The following is a 23,619-nucleotide window of genomic DNA, read 5'->3' on the forward strand; positions in this document are numbered from 1 at the left end:
GTATAGTATTAGTTAAACCTATTTTTATAGTAACTCTTGACAACCAGAAACTATATTTATCCAGCATCTATTAATCCCCATGGGTGCCGGTTAACTTAGAGTCTACTGTATATAAGAATGCATTTCTAATATAGTTATATTCCAAAATTCTGTGGTCTCATTTAGCTTGGAATGTTTCTGGCTTCCTTAATGTTTACTGGACTCGGTAAAAGGTATTTGTCAAACACTAGTCCCTGTGGTAAGAGACTATCCTGCTGGTTAATTATTTGCAGTGGGAATTAATTGTCCTGAACTGAAGGTGAGAGAATCTTACAAATAAAGGCAATTATAGGGAATATTTTATGATTTATTATGCTCAAGTACAATTGTTGGATATAAGGGGGGGAGGGATATTTGATGTGAGTTAAACTTTGATGATATATTAAGTAATGTGAAAGTATAAAATGATTGTATCTTATGTTACACTTGTTGAAAGTTTTAAAAATGAATAAAGATTTTTTTTTTTTTTAATTGTAATTATTTTTTTATTCACTTCTCTTACCGTACGTGCAAGAAAGCTTATTTTTCAAGCTTGAAAATGATTAGAAGGCACAGGTTTGAATACAAAAGGTCTCTAGCAAATGCAGATCTATTTTTGTGATAATCCTGAAAACCTGACAGGCTAGGTGTGTCTCCAAAAGAGGGCTGAGAAACCCTGTCTTAAGAAAAGTCTATCCTAATGGCTCAAAGGACAAGGCACACGGGGCATATAAAATTAAATTGACTTTTCAAGCTGGAAATTTCACATAAACCAGTAGTTAGATTATGAGCCCGCTGGGACAGATAGAAAAAAATATGGTGATTGAGCCGACTCTCGCTTCATCCTGCTTGCAGAGGTTGTCCTGCTGTGGTGGCCGAACTGCCTTATTGACTGATTCATTTCACTCCCTGTTTATTTCTCTTTCTTCTTTCATTTGTTTTTGTTTTATTTATTTTCAAGTTTTCTCCTACATCTTTAGTTAGTTTTTTATTCTTTAATTTTTCCTTTTGTTTTTGAATTGAATTGAATTTATTGGTTTAAAATTAATTGAATTTGGCTGATTAAGTGTTTAATATGGTGCTTTAGTTAGATTGTAAGCCTTTTTGGACAGATAGGGAAGTTTTAAGTACCTAGTTGTAACCCGTTCTGGGCTCTTGGGAAGGATGGGCTATAAATAAATAAATAAATAAATAATAATAATAATACCTACTACTTATCATTTCTTTTAACTTTATTTCATTTTCAAGGCTAATACAAAGTGCATAAAATCATACATACATTACTTATCATTTCTATAGCAGTATGCAGACCTGTACATTAAACATGTAAGAGACAATCCTTACTCAATAGAGCTTACAATCTAGTCAGAACAGACAACCAAGACAAATAGGGATATAAGATCATTGTAAAGACCCTGTGCAAGCAAGTCTGACCTATTCAGTATTTCTAATGATAAAGGAAAACTACTTAGAGAACCAATTTGAGAGCTTGAACAGGAACAGATCCTCAGTCAACCCAAAGGGAGAAGGAAACAACCAAACATGAATTCCACTCATCCTCTGACAAGCAGGAAAGGAATTTCTAATTGCAAAACCAGACCAGATGAAAATTCAGCTCTGGACTTCTACCCCAACCCAAAACCATATGGGGTCTAGGATGATTCATCACGGCCGATTCATTGAAGCCATTTCATCGCTGAATTGGCTATGATGAATCATCTATGGCGGCACCTGACCTCTTGGGGGGACTAAGCCCCCCCAAGTTAGGAGTGCCCCACCCCCACACCTTTCCATAATAAGAGTGCCCCCCCGCCCTGCATACCTTATACCTCTTGAAAAGTTTGCTGGGATGAGCAGCATCTTCCACCAGCCATGGCTCCCCTCTGATGTCACATCCTGGTCCCGCGACTAGAGTGACGTTAGAAGGAAGCCAAGGCCGGCTGAGCGGGGGGTGAAAGATGCTGATCATGTCAGTGAACTTTTCAAGAGGTATGCGGGGGGGGAGAGGGAGCAAAGAGGAGGGGGAATGGGGAGGAATAGAGACACTGGCGTGGGGATGGAAAGGAGAGGCATTGGTTGGAGGGGGCAAAGAAGTGGAGAGGCACTGATTGGGGAGGGAGGAGAGGCACGATTCATCATGGTTCATCGTGGCCATTGTGGAAAGGACAGTTCATTGCCACCATTTCATCGTGGTCGTGATGAAACATCCCACAATGCAAAGTGTGTGCTGAAGGTATGTATATGGGAACCCAGGCTTCCAAGCACCGCCCCCCCCCCCCCCCGGCTATGCCACTCTGATGAAGAGACCTTGTAAGATCTATGCCTGGTGCTATATGGTTATCCTATCCTTGCACTTTAAGCACAATAGTTTCATCAATGAATAGCATTGCTGTGAACAAGGCTGCCCTGTGAACTTCTAAAAGCTAAGTTACTCAGCATTTCATATTCTGCTCCTTTCACTGGTTTTCAGCATTATATCTGCTAAATTTCTCTTCTCCTCCCTGTTTCTTACTAAAAAAAATATTTAAAAAAACACAAAAAAATAAACCCTTCGCTTTCCTCTGTTAAATCTTATTTCCTCTTCCTCTTCATAGGAAAAAGGGTAAGACTTTGTTAACTCTAATTAAATCCTGGTGCCTGTGGCTCAGGGTGACTAAAGTAGGGAAAATCCTGTTATAAATCCTGTATTTTAGGGTAGCACTGATAGAACCTGCATTTTTGTTTAAAATACTGTGTTTTAGGTGGTATAGAGCCTATATTTCTGTCTTACTAGTATTCAGCCATTGTTTTCTGCTGATTAGGTGGAGAAGGGAGGGGCTCTGTTTTACTTCTAAGGTTAATTGCATTATCTTTGGCACATTGCTGTGAACAAGGCTGCCCTGTGAACTTCTAAAAACTAAGTTACTCAGCATTTCATATTCTGCTCCTTTCACTGGTTTTCAGCATTATATCTGCTAAATTTCTCTTCTCCTCCCTGTCTCTTACTATAAAAATATAAAAAAACACAAAAAAATAAACCCTTCTCTTTCCTCTGTTAAATCTTATTTCCTCTTTCCCTTTATAGGAATAAGAGTAAGACTTATAGTCCCACCAACCCCAGGGACCACTATTCATATATAGAGACCCATATAATCAGGACTATTCAAATCAAGTCACTTCACAACCAATCAAGATGACCTTTATTCTATGCAATCACTGTGGTGCTTTAATTCCAAGACATATTATTTGGAGGCTTACGGCTTGCCCCATCTGTCTTCAACTTGCCAGTATTAAGGAGGAGCTCTGCAAACTTAAACAGGAATTGAATACAATTAAAGCAGCTTCCATCACTCCACAAAATCATACCAACTTACCACCTCTACCTCAAAGAATAAAACAGCCCAGGAATAAATGTGTCACAGTAGGCTCAGGAAGACTGCGACATGTAACACAGAAACATCCACCTTCACTAATATTACCTCTACAGAATTCCTTAGCTCCACTAGTGCACTGCGATACTCAGGAAAACAGAAGGGAGGTGGGACTGGAACCAATGAAGGTAACTCAAGAGGACAAGCGCACCCTAAGTACAAATAAAAAAGCCGAAAACAGAAAACTATTACTGTTGGGGGATTCCATCATCAGAGGCATTAACCTTGGAACACAGGGCGAGGAGACCAAAATAGTGAAATGTCTTCCAGGATCCTCAGCTACCAGGAGTTCCAGGCAAATACTGACTATAATTAAGGAAGAAACTAAGGATTTTAACACTGATGTTGTTATCCATCTGGGAACAAATAACCTGGCCAACAACTCCACACTTGCAGCACAGAAAGCTTTTCGGGAGCTTGGTGAGGACGTGAAACCTTTTGTAAAGACTTTAGCTTTTTCTGAAATACTGCCTGCATATGGAAAGGGAGAGCAAAGAGTGAAAAACACAGAGGACTTTAATAGATGGCTCAGAGCCTGGTGTCATCAAGAAGGCTTCAGGTACATAGGAGGATGGGGAAATACATGGAAGGTCAAGAAGCTATATTGCACTGATGGGCTACATATTACTACAGCAGGAAAAAGAAACCTTGCAGAGAAATTTAGACAATATTTTTCTAGGCATTTAAACTAGAAGGTGGGGGTGGTGTATGTACGAAGGACAATTATAGAGACCACCCCCGGCAAAAGAAAAGATGTGATAGTAGTAAAGGCTACAACATTAGCAATATCTGCAACTCATTTCTTAGTATTGCAACGGAAAGTGAAATGACACAAAAATCCATACGAAAAAGGAGATTATCGCTGAAAAATAGCTGGAAAGCGATGACCACAAATGCTCGCAGTCTAAGCAACAAAGTTCATGATCTGCAAGCCCTGATATTAGAGGCAGATCTAGATATTGTTGCTATCACAGAGATATGGTTCAGTGAATCACATGGATGGGATGCAAACATACCGGGATATAATCTTTTTAGGAAGGACAGAGATGGTCATAAAGGTGGAGGAGTAGCTCTCTATGTAAAGATCAATATCCAAGCGACCGAAATGCAAGGGACCTGGGGAGAGGAAGAAGCGATATGGATTGCTCTGAAAAGAGAAGATGGAACTTCTATCTACGTGGGTGTAGTCTACAGACCTCTGACTCAATCGCAGCAAATTGATAAGGATCTGATTGTGGATATCCAAAAGTTTGGAAGGAAAGAGGAGGTTCTGCTGTTGGGAGATTTCAACCTGCCGGATGCGGACTGGAATGTTCCGTCTGCGGAATCGGAAAGAAGTAGGGAGATTGTGGATGCCTTTCAAGAGGCTCTGCTCAGACAAATGGTGACGGAACCCACAAGGGAAAAAGCTATATTGGATCTGGTCCTCACAAATGGAGAGAATATCTCTAATGTTCGAGTGGGTGCTCACCTGGGTAGTAGCGATCATCAAACGGTTTGGTTTGATATAACGGCTAAAGTGGAGAGCGGCCGCACGATACTTAAAGTCCTAGATTTCAAACGTACGGACTTTAATGCAATGGGAAAGTACCTGAAGAAAGAGCTGATAGGATGGGAGGACATAAGAGAAGTGGAAAGACAGTGGTCTAAGCTGAAAGGAGCGATAAAAATGGCTACGGACCTTTATGTGAAGAAAATCAATAAAAACAAGAGAAAAAGGAAGCCGATATGGTTCTCCAACCTAGTGGCTGAGAAAATAAAGGCGAAAGAGTTGGTGTTCATGAAATATAAAAAAAACCCAAGAAGAGGAGAGCAGAAAGGACTACAGGGTGAAACTGAAAGAAGCCAAGAGAGAGATACGTTTGGCGAAGGCACAGGCGGAAGAACAAATGGCTAAAAATGTAAAAAAGGGAGATAAAAATTTTTTCAGATATATTAGTGAAAGGAGGAAGATAAAAAATGGAATTGCTAGGCTAAAAGATGCTGGGAACAAATATGTGGAGAGTGATGAGGAGAAAGCAAATGTGCAAACTGCAGCTCTACAGTCTCGAGGAGCGTAGGGAGAGGGGAGACATGATTGAGACATTTAAGTACATCACGGGACGGGTCGAGGTAGAAGATGATATCTTTCTTCTCAGGGGACCCTCGACTACAAGAGGACATCCGCTCAAACTCAGGGGAGGGAAGTTTCATGGAGACGCCAGGAAGTACTTCTTCACGGAAAGAGTGATTGAGCATTGGAACAAGCTTCCAGTGCAGGTGATCGAGGCATGCAGCATCCCAGACTTCAAGAACAAATGGGATACCCATGTGGGATCCCTACGAGAGTCATGCCAAGGGATAGGATCACTAGGGTATAGACTTGAAAGAGAGGGTCAGTAGAGTGGCAGTATAATTGCAATTATACTTAAGAGGGTCAGTAGACTTAAAAGGGTGGGTCAATAGTGTGGGCAGACTTGATGGGCTGTAGCCCTTATCTGCCGTCATCTTTCTATGTTTCTATGTTTCTATGAAGTTAGGACCCAAAGTGGTGAACTGGGTCAGAAACTGGCTGTTGGACAGACGCCAGAGGGTGGTGGTTAATGGAAGTCGCTCGAAGGAAGGAAAGGTGACTAGTGGAGTCCCTCAGGGTTCGGTGCTGGGGCCAATCCTGTTCAATATGTATGTGAGTGATATTGCTGAAGGGTTAGAAGGAAAAGTGTGCCTTTTTGCAGATGATACCAAGATTTGTAACAGAGTAGACACCAAAGAGGGAGTGGAAAATATGAAAAAGGATCTGCAAAAGTTAGAGGAATGGTCTAATGCCTGGCAACTAAAATTCAATGCAAAGAAATGCAGAGTAATGCATTTGGGGATTAATAATAGGAAGGAACCGTATATGCTGGAAGGAGAGAAGCTGATATGCACGGACGGGGAGAGGGACCTTGGGGTGATAGTGTCCAAAGATCTAAAGGCGAAAAAACAGTGTGACAAGGCAGTGGCTGCTGCCAGAAGGATGCTGGGCTGTATAAAGAGAGGCGTAGTCAGTAGAAGGAAGAAGGTGTTGATGCCCCTGTACAGGTCATTGGTGAGGCCCCACTTGGAGTATTTTGTTCAGTTTTGGAGACCGTATCTGGCGAAAGACGTAAGAAGACTTGAGGCTGTCCAGAGGAGGGCGACGAAAATGATAGGAGGCATGCGCCAGAAGACGTATGAGGAGAGACTGGAAGCCCTGAATATGTATACCCTAGAGGAAAGGAGAGACAGGGGAGATATGATTCAGACGTTCAAATACTTGAAGGGTATTAACGTAGAACAAAATCTTTTCCAGAGAAAGGAAAATGGTAAAACCAGAGGACATAATTTGAGGTTGAGGGGTGGTAGATTCAGGGGCAATGTTAGGAAATTCTACTTTACGGAGAGGGTAGTGGATGCCTGGAATGCTCCCGAGAGAGGTGGTGGAGAGTAAAACTGTGACTGAGTTCAAAGAAGCGTGGGATGAACACAGAAGATTTAGAATCAGAAAATAATATTAAATATTGAACTAGGCCAGCTACTGGGCAGACTTGCATGGTCTGTGTCTTTGTATGGCCGTTTGGTGGAGGATGGGCAGGGGAGGGCTTCAATGGCTGGGAGGGTGTAGATGGGCTGGAGTAAGTCTTAACAGAGATTTTGGCAGTTGGAACCCAAGCACAGTACCGGGTAAAGCTTTGGATTCTTGCCCAGAAATAGCTAAGAAGAAAAATTAAAAAAAAAAAAAAAAATTAAATTGAATCAGGTTGGGCAGACTGGATGGACCATTCGGGTCTTTATCTGCCGTCATCTACTATGTTACTTTGTTACTATGTTATTTATTCTGCCAATATCTAGATAATAACTCATACGTGTTTCGGTGCCACTTGGAACTACATACATTAAAAAAAAAAAAAGATTCAAGTTCAGGTATACCATGAATGATGACTCACTGAAATAGTGAGTGAAAATATATGAAAAGAGGTTTCCAATGCATGTACAGTATTTCTCTTCATTATGCCTGGATCACTGAGCAATTGAGCTACCAGTAGCTATTCTGAAAAGCAGCATTTAATTACTGTCTTGAGTACATTTTATTCTTTCTTCAGATTCAAACTGTCAAAATTTTGTTGTCAGTGGTTAAATAAATGATCATTTACATGCTAGTTCTGTACATGTTCTGGGTAATAAAATTCAATAGCTGGTAATTTTAATCGATTTGTATTTTTTGAAGTCTATAAATGTAAATTTTATGGGATCTTCTTTATAAAGGACACCTTTTACAAAGCCATGGTAGTGATTCTCCCATGGTAAATGCATCAAAGCCCATTCAGTTCCTTTGGTCTTCGGTGCATTTATGGCTTTGTAAACGCCGCCCAAAATCTTTAGGTTGCAAATAGTTATATACAGAAGTCCATTTCTGTGGCTCAGAATCCAATATCATCAAAGCCAACCTGAAATCATCTTTTGTTGTGGCTTGAATAGTCCAAATATTCAACCATCTACAACACACACGTAAGGAATTTTACAGAACTGAAATCTATAAGATCTATAGCTTAGCGGAAGTTGTGTGATGGAGATATCATCTCTCTTGTAAACAGAACATTTTCTCATAGAAATCCTTGGGCGATATTACATCTGAGAATCATAGGGATTGGTGAAAGACACTTAAAATATATCTGAGTTTTTGGAAACCTGAAATAAAAAGTTGAAGATCAATGTAGATAAAACTAAGGGCTCCTTCTACTAAGGTGTGCTAAGCGCTTTAGCGCGTGCTAACCACTCACTAAACGCTAACGCATGCATGTTAGTCTATAGATGCATTAGCGCACGCTAAAGGTGCGCTAAAACACATAGCGCACCTTAGTAAAACAGGGGGTAAGTTTCTTTGGCTAGGCCCACAGGATCAGACTAGATTGGATCTTTATCATACTTTGGCCAAAGTAATTACACTTTTGATGTGCAAACTAGAGTTTGGGGCATTCGATTAAACAATTTATTGAGTTTGAACTATCAAGTTAATCTGGTTAGTAGAAATCATTTTTTCTTTCGAGGAAATTACGGGTAGTTCAGAAATTTTTGGCTAAGTCAGTTTTTGCACTTGTGGTTCAATCGCTTATTCTTTACCAGATGAACTACTATAATATTGTTTATTTAGGATATGCTAAAGGACTGTTGAAAAGATGACAAAACTATGATAGAATTGCACCATATTTAATTTAGGCCCTCTTTTACTAAGCCACGGTAGAAGTTTCTACCACGACCTGGAGCACTAAATGCTCTGACGCTGCTCCGATGCTTATAGAATTCTATGAGCATTGGAGCAATGTCGGAGCATTTAGCGCTCCGGGCTACCGTAGAAATCTCTACCGTGGCTTAGTAAAATAGGGCCTAAATTACATTTGTTGCCAGTAAACGCAAGGATTTATTTTAAACTTTGTATTATGATTTTTAATATTCTATATGACCAGGTGCCATATTATTTAGTGGAACTGATATCATTACTATCAGGAAGTCCTAGTCATATTGTACAGAAGCAATTCTATCTTCAATTAACATCACTAAAGACAATCAGATCATTTATTCGATGGAAAGCATCCTTCTTTTATCAGGCTTCTTTAATTTGGAGTAATCTCCCTATTTTAATAAGATCGGAAGGTCAATATTCTTTTTTAAGAAAACTTTTCAGACATTCTTGAGAAAACTTTTCAGACATTCTTGTTTAAAAAAAATTTATCTTGAAATTTGTCGTCTTCTGCTGTTACCCCCTCTTTTACTAAGGTGTGCTAACCGATTAGGGTGTGTTAATTGAATTAGTGCATGCTAAATGCTAACACGACCATAGACAAACATGCATGCATTAGCGTTTAGCGTTCGCTAAATCGATTAGCACGCGTTAAATCGATTAGGGCACGCTAATTGGTTAGCGCACCTTAGTAAAAGAGGGCCTTAATATTCTATTTGAATATTGTCATTGTGTTATGTTAAACTGGGTTTGTTCCCAGTAATAGAAATATATTGTTATCCGCCATGAACTCGTAAGGGCTTTGGCAGAATATAAGTCAGAATGTAATACAGGATAATGTAAAAAATTAATGTGTGCTGAATACTGTTGTACTGTGTTAAGGTTTATGATGGCAGTAGACTTTTATTCTGATATTTTGTTTTGTAGGAATCCGATCATGGGACACAAACCTGATTGAATGCAATCTCGACCAAGAACTCAAGCTTTTTGTATCTCGGCACTCAGCTCGCTTTTCTCCTGGAGTTAGAGGTGCGGCCTTTGATTTGGATGTTAAATGTGCTATAATAAAATAAGTTATATATATTTATTGGTTTGTAGGCATTGTGTTAAATTTTGCTTAGGGTTTATACCTCTAAGTTTATAATTTATTGTTAAGGTTATTCTGTCAATCTACTATAGTTTACAGCCAGTTAGAATGAATTACTTGATAAACTGGAATGCTAATTTGCATCCTACCAGTTTTAAACCTCCAGTGAAGCCCCATGTCTGAGGAGCAAATTTCCTACGTTTTTACTCCTGGGTGTGTTTTTTTTTGTCTGTACTAGACTCTTTGAGATAGCAAATTAGGTAGAGTAGTGGTGATTTTCAGCCAAGTCACCAACCTGGAACAATTTCAAGAAGGTTCCGAGTCAAGGACGAAAAGTTCCAGGTCAAGGACAACCCTCTTTGATACTGGTTGTTCTTGATCTGCTACCCTTTTTTAAATTATTTTTTTAATGAGAAAATTTAACACTGATATAAAATTGGTGTTGCCATCAGGTACCAAATGTGCGTTACAGAAGGGGGAGGGTCTCTGGCATCTGCTAGCTTATGTCTGGTCCTGACTTCACCCCTTAGCCATACTATAGAGGAAATTTTTTTTTTTTTTAAATAAAAATAACCTTTTAGTAAAAGGTTGAATTTTATTTCTAAAGAGTACTTAATGCTGGATATGAAACATTAGAGCACAGCAATTCAAACAGACCAAAATAATATAAATCCCTCTGATATTCAGTGGGATCTAGCCAGCCGGGAACGGCTCCTGGTTGTTTACTACTATTTATCATTTCTATAGTGCTGAAAGGCATATGCAGCACTGTATATTTAACATTCAGTAGATGGTCCCTGCTCAGAAGAGCTTACAATCTAATTTGGACAGACAGACAGGACATCTTGGGGTTGGGGAGTTTCTGGTATAATGTATCTGACAGTGAGTGGGAGTTAAGAGTGAAAGCAGCTTAGATAAGTCCAATTTGGTTAGCTATCTGCCAGTATTCAGAGGGAGACAGTCGGCTATCTCCCACTGAATATCTGGCTTGCCAGCTAGACCAGCGACTGGCTATGTTGTGCGACATAGCAGTCACCGCTGATTTTCATCGGCTGGCTAGATAAGACTTGCTTAAAAAGCAGGTCTGTCTTTGGTCATTAGCCTTAGCTGGCCAGCCGATGAAAATCAGTTTGGCTGATTAAGTCCAAGACGCCGAACTTTGACCTGGATATACAATGCTGGTAACTGGATATGGCTCCATCACTGAATATCCGGGATCGCTACTGACCACATGAGGCAGCCTGGCTATATCCCGTGGTCTGAATATCGGGGCCAAATATGTTTAAAAGTCAAAATTTCAAGCATGATTGAATAAGAGTTTCATGATGCAGTGACAGTATGGCAAACCAGCAGGTAGAAAGTGGTCTTGCGCAACCTTATGTAGGTATTTTCCATGCACTAAGGCCATTTCTCCTGCAGCTGGAAAATGGCCGATTTTCCATTTTCCGAATAAATGGTTATGTGCTAATGTTGACATTAGTGCCACAGGGCCATTAACAAAATTTAGCACATAATCCCTTACTGCCATCTATTTTGTAGGTGGTAATATTTTAATGCTGTACTAATTAGCGCACAGCAATGCCAATACACTAAGGTCCGGGATCTATAAACAGCACAGTGATTGGCATCTGCACACAAAAGCAGCACCAATCGCGTTTCAATCACACGATGGCACCGTTTATAGAATTGCAGACATGTCGCTGATAGGTGCCGGAAATGTAGGCCAGGGTTTTCATGGCCTACATTTCCGGTGCCAACCTGTTCTGCCTGCTAACCCCGCATGCCACCCTACTCTACCCCGATCTTCTCCCTAAATGCCGCCCTGCTCTGCCCTGATCTTCCCCCTGAATGCCGCCCTGCTCTGCCCCGATCTTCCCTGAAACTCTCCTGCCCTTTGAGCCCATGGTTTTAACCCGCAGGTTTAAAGTGGGTTACAACCACGGACTTGCAGGGCTAAAAACAAAGTTAAAGTTAAAAAAAAACTAAAAAAAAACTGCCCCGGTTCGGACGGGCATGCGCAGACTATCTGTAGATGGTCTGCGAATGCGTGCGGATCGCACAACAGTGATCTGTGCAGGCAGATGGGGGTGTTCCTCCAATCGCCCCCATCTGCATATTTGTCTTTACTGAATTCGTTGGACCTGCCCAGATCGGGCCCAATCGGGCAGGTTAGTGAATCTGGCCCAAAGTGGCACTTTTACCATCTGAAGAGATATAACAAATGACAATAAAACACATAGAAATGACATTTTACAGCAGTTTGCACAGAGATTTTGCAGTTACTGTGTGTTAGTTTTGACAATTAACGTGTAACTGCAAAATCTTACAGCATTTTAGTAAAGAGGGCTATTAGCATGGCATTGTGAAATGGAGGAGTAGCCTAATGGTTAATGCAATGTTTATGTTTAATAAGAACTTTATATACCGTATAACAGCCTAAAAGGATCTAAGCGGTTTACAATACGTGGAGGGGCATAATCGAAAGGAACGTCTAAGTCACAAGTCGTCCAAAGTAAAAAAACAGCCTAGGACACATTTTCGAAAAATACGTCCAAAATTTTTTTTCTTTTGAAAATTGTTTAATTATACGTCTTGCCGATCTGATCGTCCAAGTCACTAAATCGTCCATCTTTATACCACAATTTCGTCCAACTTTTCATTCAAGTCAAAAGCGCCTAGAGCAAGCCCTGTTGGACGTGGGAGGGGTCTGCAAAGTGATGGACTGAACACCCAGACATGGCACCTAAATAGTAAGGTACCTTACAGGGCACTGCTGTGAACTTCACAAAAAGGGTGCCATGTCTTCTCCTCACTACAGATCCCTTATAGGTCATGGTGAGCCCCCCCAAACCACCTCCAGAATCCCCTAGACCCACTTATCTACCATCCTAATAGCCCTTATGGCTGCAGGAGCCACTTATATGCCAGTAAAAAAGGGTTTTGGGGGTATATAGGGGAGTGCACATGTTTAAGTATCAATGCAATGATTACAGGGGCTTATGGGCATGGGTCCTCCTCTCCATGAGTCCCTAACCCACCCCCAAGACGACTTAAGCCGCCTCTGTGTTGGACGATTAGGCTTTCCTATGTCAAGCTGCCAGGTGATGATGGTCTGGAGGCTGAATTTTAAAGGTTTGATTACGATTTTTATGGGGTTGGGGGGTCGGTGATCACTGGGGTATTGTGTGAGGTTCTGTTTTATGTGTTTGCAGTGATTATCTGGTGACTTTAGGTGGGTTTTTGTGACTTAGACCATGTTTTAAATAGTCTAAGTCACAACGTCCAAGTTCCGTTGATTCTGGGCTGTATAACTTTTGGTTATACATGCTGTACGACTAAATCTAAGCCGGCCCACGTCCCGCCCAACTCCCGCCCTCGACACTCCTCCTGAAATGCCCCATTCAGCGGCACAATGAAGGCCTAGGTCGTTTAGAAATACGTTCAAAACCCGTTTTTATTATCGGCATTTGGACGTATTTGGACATTGTTCGTCTAAGTGCTGACTTAGGCCGGTTTTTGGACGTTTTTCTCTTTCGATTATGAGCCCCATAGTTCATATTCATCAAGAAAAGAACTTCATTAAAAATAGAAATGGAAAGATTAAGAATAAAAGTTAAAAATATTTTTCCCCACAAAATATCATAGCAAACATCTCAGCAATAACAGTTCTAATAATAAAACAATAAAACCATCAAATCTCAATGAACCAGTTAATACATCCAGCTAAACATATTCCATTACAAATTTAATCATTACTTAAATACAGAATTAATCATTACATAAACACAGATCACAGTCCCAAACTCTGTTCTAAGTTGAGAAAGCCAATTGGAAAAAATGTGCTTTTAAATGTCCTTTAAAATTGATATATGAGTCTTCTTTTCTCAAGTCTATGGACAGATTATTCCATAACCGTGGAACTAAATAAAAGAATGCACAATCTCTAGTTGATGCAAGATGTGCTTTCAAAATATGAGGAACGACTACCCTATTGTCATTCAGAGACTGTAATAAATGTCTTGTGGTGTAGAATCTCAGTCAATACTATGGCATTGGTAAAAACATTCACAATAAGATCTTATCCTAAAAATTGCTATGTGGATCGGGATGGTGCAGAAAAATTTGTGAAGGGGGGACTTTTTCTTGAAGCAGCCTGTGGGCGAAACATGTCGATATGACAGGTCCCTTTCCCGATGTGATAAGACAAACAAGAAATGAAAATATTAAGATAAGTTTTTATACTACTAATTAGTTTCTATAACGAATAAGTTATTGATATTAAGCACTCTAAAGCACTTTAAAAGATAAAATAAAGCACTTTAAAATTTAAGAATTTAAAATTTAAAATATGAAGTAAAGAAACATGGAAATACATTGAGAGGGGCTAATGAAGAAGCCATAGCCAGTGAGAAGTATTTTGGCAGCCAAGTAAACACAAAAAATGTGTGGTGACCAAATGGCGTGTCTGAAGCCCTGATAGCTTGATCAAAGAAATTAACAAGAGAGAGAGGCATTGAGAGATGTGTGTGGTATTGGGGTGTAGAATAGCACCAAATTAGAAAGATATGGGACTCTTTTTACAAAGGTGTGCTAGCGTTTTTAGCGTACGCACCAGATTAGCATGCGCTACCCAAAAAACTACCGCCTGCTCAAGAGGAGGCAGTAGCGGCTAGCGCGTGCAGCATTTTAGCGCGTGCTATTCCACGCATTAAGGCCCTAACGCACCTTTGTAAAAGGAGCCCATGAAGGCTGTAACTGAAATAATGCTCTATGTGCTAACATTAAGATCTTAAATTTGATCCTAAATTCCATTGGTAACCAATGGAATGTTAAATACAAAGGTGTCACATGATCACGAATAAACGCCCGGCCTAGTAATCTAATTGCAGAATTCTGCACTGTTTGCAAACGCTTCAACTGTCCCAACCCAATGCTTGCATATACTAAATTACCATAATCTAACTTTGACAATACAAAGGCATGAATTAATGTATGCAATGATTTCTCATCCAAAAAATCTCGAATGGCTCTAAGCTGTCTTAGTGCCCCAAAACCTTTAGCAACCACGCTTGAAACCTGTTCCTGAAAATGTAAATTTCAATCGATTATAACCAACTATCTACTAGTCTTATACTGCAATTATTTAATGAAAAATCTAGTTGAGGTGTTGCTTTATCTCCAGAGATACAACATGCTATGGGGAACTGGGTTTGATTCCCAGTGCAGCCCCCTGTACTTTAGGCAAGTCATTTAACTTTCCATTGCCCCAGGTACAAAAACCTTTTGAGATCATTATCCCACTAGGGACAAATAAACTACTTGTACGAGTGAAAAAACATATGGCTCAGATTCTCTAAACAGTGCCATTTTTTTAGGTGTAACTGGTTTTAAGAAAGGGTTGGTCAATTTCCTGGAGGAAAAGTCCATAGTCTGTTACTGAGAAAGACATGGGGGAAACCATTGCTTGCCCTGGATCAGTAGCATGGAATATTGCTACTCTTTGGATTTTGGCCAGGTACTAATGACCTGGATTGGCCACCGTGAGAATGATGGACCATTGGTCTGACCCAGTAAGGCTATTCATATGTTCTCAGTTAAAAATTCCACTGAAATGATGTTTTTAACCAATTGTTTCAAGGCGCCTACTGGTGCCTAAAAAAATTAGTACCGGAATCGCTTTTAGGCTGTCTAACGCCACTGTGGGTGTGGCTAACACCAGAAGTGTTATTAGGCAGCCTAAAGTGCCTACATAGGCGCGATTCATGACTAAGATAGGTGCCAGAAATATAGGCCTGGAAAACCTAGTCCTACATTTCCGTAGCCTATGTTTCCCAGAAGTGGGATTCTCTATACCAGTGTTTTTCAACCTTTTTTGGGCAAAGGCACACTTGTTTCATGAAAAAAATCACGAGGCACACCACCATTAGAAAATGTTAAAAAATTTAACTCTGCCTATATTGACTATATATAAAGTAATTCTCTTGAATAGGAATCAAATAAACACAAAGAAAGTATTTTATAATTACTTTATTACGAAATAAAAATTATAAAAATTATAAAATACTTTATTCAGTGCGAAACCTGGGCCTGTTTGGCTGAACACAAAGCTGATATTCTGGCTGGAATCGAAGAAAGACACACACGTAGCTCTTCGTCAACAGCTCTCAGTCTCTCTCTGTATTTGGTTTTTATAGCATACAAAAATAGACAAATATACCCTCCATCCTTTTTATTAAACCACAATAGCAGTTTTTAGTGCAGGGAGCTGCGCTGAATGTCCAGCGCTGCTCTTGACGCTCATAGGCTCCCTGCGCTAAAAACCACTATTGCGGTTTAGTAAAAGGTGACCATATTGTAAAATATAGACAGCAGATATAAATTCAGAACTGTGCATAGTAAGTGAAGGGAAGTTTTCATCTCTGGGAATTTACCCAGTTAACTATTAAGTTATTTGGGCAAATTCCTTTGAAAACTGTGGTAATACTGCCTCCACTTTGCTAAATTTAAAATAAAATCATTTTTCCTACCTTGTCTGATGATTTCTGGTTGCACTTTCTTCTTCTGACTGTGCATCCAATCTTTCTTCCCTTCTTTCAGCCTGTATGCTTTCTCTCCTCCACACCTCATTCCCTCCCCCAACTTTTTCTTCCTCTCTCCCTGACCTTTCTTTCTTTTTTTCTGTTTCTCTTCTTTCCTTCTGTTTCCCTGCCTGCCCCCTTTCTTTCTTTCTCCCTGCCGTTCCCCAAGCCACTGCCACTGCCGCTGCCATCGGGGAACAGGACACCAATGGATAACAGGCCCCAAAGCCGACGCCGACGCATGCTCTCCCTGACGTCAATTCTACAATCGGAGAGGAAGTTCCGCCCAGCCAGGCAGCGATTGGCTGGCCCGAACTTCCTCTCAGACTGCAGAATTGACGTCGGGGAGAAGAAGACTTATCGGCTCGATAGATTAGATCGCCAAGACAAAGTGAGTCCTGGGTGATCGACTCACTTTGCCTTGGCGAGCTACTGGCGCCCCTGCCTCGGGCCCCCTGTCAGCTCCGGGCCCGGCGGCCCTGCGGCACACCAGGCAACATCTCGCGCCACACTAGTGTGCCGCGGAACAGCGGTTGAAAAACACTGCTCTATACGATACCGATGCATGTTTGACGCATGATCAGCGGCTGCTTTTTAAGCAGCCACCAAAATAGATGCTGTATAGCGAATTTGGGCCTATGTAAGCTGCTTTGATTGTACCACAGAAGGGAGATGTATCCCTTTGTCTCTCATGATTATCTTCATTCTTAATCAAGGAGATATTGCAGCTTCAGGTGAATTATCTCATATGTTGTCAGTATTTTCAGAACCAAATCATGCTATAGGTTCTCTATTGTGAACATTTTTTAATGGGATAATGTGGAGGTCCGTATAGGCTGTCAATCAGTCATGTTGTAATCCCCATTCTTGAAGGTCTGTGTTTATATTTTAGGTTTGAGGAAGTTCCAATGTCGCCTCATCAGTGTGGTTAACTTCTGCTGATAAACTCTGGAAAGATAAATAATTATAAATCAGATTAAATATCTTCCAAGAGTAAGAACATAAGACCTGCCATACTGGGTCAGGCCAAATGTCCATCTACCCCAGTATTTTATTTCCAACAGTGTCCAGACCAGGACACCAGAGATGAGCAGTGGCTTTACCAGGTTCATATCATTATTGATTTATGGACTCTTCTTCCAGGAATTTGTCCAAATCTTTTTCAACCCAGCTGTGCTAACTGCTTTCACTACATTATGAGTTAGATGATGTAAAACAGGTATAAGGGTCAAAAAGATATCCATAGTAACCAGATAACCACTGCAGAGACAAAGTAAAGACGCACACACACTCCCCCAGTGTTCACTGACCCCCCTCACACCCCTACAAAGAGCAGAATGAAAAATGCATAACTGTCCCCAGAACATCAGCACCTGGTATTGGAAAGCCTATAGAGCTGCACACAGGTGTCTTAAATAGCCTCAGAGGTGGGCTAGTGAACCATAGAGAGGAGGACCCAGGCCCATAAGCCACTCTAACTACTACATTTATGGTAGAACTGAGGAAGAATTAAAGGGAAAAAAGATGGAGAAAAGACCTATGCAGGTGCACAGGTGAAGATCCTAAGACCTCCATGAAACTGGAGGTGAAGATAAATCCCTGTGAACCCTCAAATTGACAATGACATGATAATGATACATTAAGCCCAAACACCCTACACAAACTACTAGAAAAATCATATTTCTCTCTTTGCTAGTATAAGCAGTGTTCATGAGAAGCTCAACTTTCACTCAGAAACTGATAAACATCTGCTGACAATGACAAACACATAACTCCAGGTCAAGCTAACTTACCAGAAACTATATCAACCACAAGGGTAAGAACTGACAACTGTGCAATCAAGCTCAGGAATAAGGAAGGGCCATGCTCGAAAATTATTGACCTTGGTGTTAAAAGAGCATATGTCAGGGAAATTAGGAAAGCTAGATTTGGCAATAGGACATCATGCTTCAATATGACTCAGAAAGTATATGTGTTGACAAATTAATGAAATGATAATTATGAATATCCAATAGAAATTAAGAACGTAGATTGTACTAACGTGGTCCTAGGTTGTTAAGAATGTATGAAAAGGTCAGTTTACCAATGTATAGGCAGAACAGACACCAAGTATATGGAAGGCCAGCATTCTGTATATGTTTTTTTAACCCAATTGGCTGAGACTTGTCCTGTAAGCTGACTATTATTGATTACTAATAAATATATCAATTATATAGCAAATTGGGTTGTTGTGTAAGGTCATTGATTGATGAAAACTTAGCAGCGGTTTCCATTTGATGATCCCCGACTGTTGATAGAGGGGTTTTTGAGGAGCTTGGGAAGGGGTTTTGTTGCCATGTCTGGGTGGCTAGTCCATTACAAGATTGGCCTCTCCCACGTCCAAATGGTCTTGATCTGGGCATTTGGGACTTGGATGATATTTTGGTTGAAAATGTGGTATAAAGATAGATGTCCTGGCAGTCTGGATGAACAATAGCCTGGACATTCAGATAGATGATTTAAAAAATATATATTCTAGATGTATTTTTCAAAGCTGGCATTTTCCCACTGCCAACTTTAGGTGTCTAGCACCATCTGGCCAAATCAGACTTAGACATATGTTTTGATTATGTCCCCTTGATGGAGACTGACCTAACTTTTGGTTGGTTGAGCTGTGAACTTTTCAGTTTCCCCTCATACAGTGGTCCAAATGCAATGTAAATTAAGAAACCATAAATTATAAAAGCTGAGATACAGCATAATGATGTTGCATGCCAGTGCTGGAATGTTTCAGAATAGTCTTCTTTTAGTTGGTTATGTTACATTACATTAGTGATTTCTATTCTGCCGTTACCTTGTGCTTCAAGGCGGATTACATAAGGAAATATCTGGCCATTTCCAGAGGAATTTGAGAATAGTGAGGTTGGTTCAAAGAGATGAGGTGGTTCTTGTGGCATTAGATTGTTTTTGAGAATAGTGATGGTGTTAAGTTGATTTCAAGGAATTGTTGGGTACTAGGGTTTTTTTGAATAGTATGGTTTTTATTTCTTTTCTGAATGTTCTGTAGTCTGGGGTCGTTATCAGCAAAGTGGAGAGTTGGTGGTCCAATCTCGCTGCTTGTGTGGCCAGGAATTCTATTCTATAATAACATTTATAGCCCATTCTAATTTCCAATCAGATTCTAGGTGGATAACAATATTTAAAAAGATACATCTAGGCAGATAACAATGTTTAAAAATATATCAGAGCTCTCAGCAAATTTACAATAAATCAATTAAAATAATGAGTTTTTAAATTTTTTTTTTGAAAGATATAATATGAAGACACTTTCCTTAGGAAGATCATTCCAAAGTGTGGTTCCTACATATTCAAAAGATTTACTCATCAAAGATTTCAAACAAATATATTTACTTGTTGAATAACTGAGCTTCAAAGAATGCTGGAAATGAGAAGCAATCCTTCTTACTGGAAACGATATCTTACTAAACCTTCAGGTCCCATACCATATAACATTTGATATATCAATGCAACTACTTTAAAATTTATTTTCATCTCAACCATCAACCAATGCAATGATTTAAAAATGGAGTCACCCGATCATATTTCTTAGCTTTGAATATCAGACACGCCCCTGTTTTCTGAAGCAATTGTAACCTAGATTTCAACTTCAGTGTGACACCATAGTACAACGAATTATAATACTTTAACTGAGGTAAAATAATTCCCTAACTATTGTTTGAGAACTATTAGTAGAAAGGATAGAACGTATTGCACTTATTTAATGTAATAAAACCCCCTCTTACTCAATTCATTAACTTGGTTATCAAAAGTCGAACTATAATCCAGTATAATACCCAAAACCCTAGATTTCTCCTATACTATGGGAGTATCTCTCTAGAAGACAAATACCATTTTTTTACCCATAAATCCTTCTGGATTGCCAAAACAAACCAATTTTTTGTTCTCTTTATTCAATCTTAAAAAAAATAGATGGCCAATTATCAACAAATGTTGTTGTATTTTGAATAAATTTAAAAGCCTCCTCAAAATTAATGTGTTACCAGAACATTTTCACAGTATATAACACTTGCTTCATGTTATCTCATGTTATCTTTCTGTATATCAATACACCCCAGACTGAATTGCTGTTTTGCTGTATTTGTGGAGGAACCATACTGTAGCTTGCCTTCACACATCCTACATAAACCGGGGAGGAAAATGTATTGCCTGGAAATGACCTCTGTTTGGAGAGTACTTTATCATCTTTGAAATGCCATCTGAAAGAAATTCTGTGTTAAATGAACCTTGTTTTATGCTGGTTGGCAAACAGTATTGTCAGCAAGATGTGATTTCAGCATTACTTACTGGGTGCCTGATGTCACAGGACTGAAAGGAGAGAGTGTGTTATTCATAGTCTGTTTTCCTTTTACACAAAATGAATGCACTAGATATTGGAGAAGAAAGAGTCACAAAAGCACAAGCTTTCATAGTCCAGGGATTCTTCTAAAAGTGTTATAAAATATGGCTTTACCACTGGAAGATACAAAACCATCAGGGCAGATGACACTGGTCAACAAGCATTTTACTACTGGAGTTCTGTCACCTGTACCTTAACAAGGGTCACATGCTGACTCTAAATCTGAAAACTGTTTTCATCTTTCACATCCTGTTTTTAAGTTATGCGTCAGTTTGTGTTTATATCTTTTTTGTCAATAACGCTACTGTGAAACGTCGGTATTTTACTGTTTCTGTAACACAATATTGCATTTTAGGACAGCTCATCGATCACATATACCAGTAATTTTAAAGTTTATACTAAAAAGTGATTGTGCTGCTTTTTTCTACCTGTGAATTTTTATATTTTATTTGGTTTTGTCTAAGATATTGCAATTATTATGAACAGATGAGGTTGTATTAATCATGCTGATAATTTCTGTTATGTCTGCGAACAATTTACTGCACAAAATCAGCAAAAGAATCTGTCCATCTGACTTCAAAATGCATACAAGCATTTTTGGGGGATGTAAAGTTGGTGACCAAGATAAAGCATGAGTACCTCATGTGTGCTGCACTGTCTGCTATTCCGGATTAACATAGTGGCTGAATGGGAAATGGAAGATGATGCCTTTCGCTGTACCCATGGTGTGGCGTGAACCAACAAATCATCACTCAGACTTTTATTTTTGCCTGACAAAAATTGCTGGATTCACAAAGAGGAATAAATCAAAAATTGTGTATCCTGATTGCCTGTCAGCAATTAAACTCGTTCTTCACGACTCAGAGAATCCAGTTCCAATTCCTCCTTCCACATCTGCAGCACAATGTTCAGATGAAGAATGTGCCTCTGCTGCTGTGGAGCAGTTGTATGCACTTGAAGTGTATGAAAAACAACCTCACCTGCTAACTCAAGAAGATCTTAATGATCTGGTTAGAGACGTCACTGTCAAAGGAGAAAGCAGAATTACTGGGTTCAAGGCTTAAGCAATGGAATCTTTTAAGGCAGGAACCACAATATCTTTTTTCTGTGATCGTCACACAATCCTGGCATCCATTTACCAAATGGAAGGAAACATTTGTTTCTGTACTGATATTAATGGTCTCATGTGTGAACTGGGATATGAACATGTTTCTGACGAATGGAGACTATTCCTTGATTCAAGCAAAGCAAGCCTTAAAGCCGTACTTGTACACAATGGAAACCAAAAGCCATCTGTTCCTGTTGCTCATGCAGTTGGGTTAAAGGAAATGTACGAGTTGATAGAGGCACTTTTAAAACTCACACGCTATGCAGCTCATCAGTGTAACCTCTGTGGTGATCTCAAAGTTGTCACTCCTTCTGGGTTTGCAACTGGGGTATACCAAATACATGTGCTTTTTATGTCTTTGGAACAGTCGTGATGATGCCAACCACTACAGGCAGAAACAGTTGCCAAACCGAGATAAATCCGTACCTGACAGATACAATATGAAGTACCTGCCATCGTGAGAAAATCTATTTTCCAGCACTTCACATAAAACTGGGTCTGCTGAAAAATGTTGTCAACACAATGGACAGAAAAGGTGATGTGTTTCAGCACTTAAGAAATACATTTGGTTTTGAGAAAAGTGAAGCCAGTATTCTAAATGAGGTCTTACCAGAGTCTTATAAAGAGCCATGATCACTTCCTTTTTCCTTCTGGCCATTCTTCTCATTATGCACCCAAGCATCCTTCTAGCTTTTGGCATTGCCTTTTCTACCTATTCAACCACTTTTTAAGATCATCACATATAATTACACCCAAGTGCTGCTCCTCTTTGTTGCTCAAAAGTTCTTCACCTCTAAATTGTACTATGCCCTTTGTTTATTTCAGGCATGACTTTACTTTTTTTTTTTTTTAGCATTAAACACTGATAAAATACCCCAAAAGCAAAAACATTAGAATGAATACTTATTATGGGCACTTTTATTAAGCTGTGGTAAAAGCTGACCTTAAAGTGCTCTTATGTGGGTTTTTCCCATGCACTAAGGCCATTTTTACCGCTGCTGTAAAATTGGCCTTTTTCTATTTTAGGTATGAATTGCCATGCATTCATGTTGCCACTAGCACACAGCCATTAAAAATAGGAAAAGGGATTTGTATACCAACTTTTTACCATTTTACAACCTCACTCAAAGCAGTTTACATACAGATACTTCAATTATTTTCCCTATCTATCCTGGTGGGCTCACAGTCTATCTAGTTATGGTTGCCAGATGTCCATACGGGAAAATCTGGACATGTCCTCTTTTTAGAGGACTGTCTGGGTGCCCAGAGGGCTTTCTAAAACCCAGCAGTTTGTCTGGGTTTTGGAAGTCCCCGAGCTCGGGGCCGCATCTAAAGGTCCTCTGCGCATGCGCAAATGTGGACGCTATGATGTCACGCACACACAGGTGTATGATGTCATCATGTTGACATCCACACATGTGCAGTGGCCCTCCAGACACCCCCCTGAGCTTAGGGAGGCTTGTGTGGGGGCAGGACTAGGGGTAGAATGGAGCAGAACTAGAAGCGGAGCTACTGGCAGAATGGGGCAGGGCAGGGCTGGGGCAAAACAGGCAGGGCTAGGTGTCTTTTTTTTTTTTTTTTTTAAAGAAATATGGCAACCCTATATCTAATGTAACTGGGGGAATGGAGGATTAAGTGACTTGCCCGGCAACAGGGAATAACACAGGGTTTGAACCCTGCATCACATTCTTCTTCATGTGCACTGACTGCCACCCATTTTGTAGATGGTAAGGGCTCACCTAATTATCCATCCATTTTCCACTCTCTACCCCCTGACATGCACAGA

At 40.0% G+C, this 23,619-nt stretch overlaps 1 protein-coding gene across 1 annotated transcript in view; it reads left to right on the forward strand.

Annotated features, from left to right (window-relative positions):
- Positions 1-23,619, forward strand: part of MAP1B (microtubule associated protein 1B) — a 222,888-nt gene that overhangs the window by 51,965 nt on the left and 147,304 nt on the right. Inside the window, exon 2 of the mRNA XM_033929061.1 lies at positions 9,592-9,693. Within this exon, the coding sequence (XP_033784952.1) occupies positions 9,592-9,693 (102 nt within the window). The remainder of the gene's footprint in view (positions 1-9,591; positions 9,694-23,619) is intronic.

The sequence above is a fragment of the Geotrypetes seraphini genome, chromosome 1 (genome assembly GCF_902459505.1).
Source record: "Geotrypetes seraphini chromosome 1, aGeoSer1.1, whole genome shotgun sequence".
In the NCBI taxonomy this organism is placed as follows: Eukaryota; Metazoa; Chordata; class Amphibia; order Gymnophiona; family Dermophiidae; genus Geotrypetes; species Geotrypetes seraphini.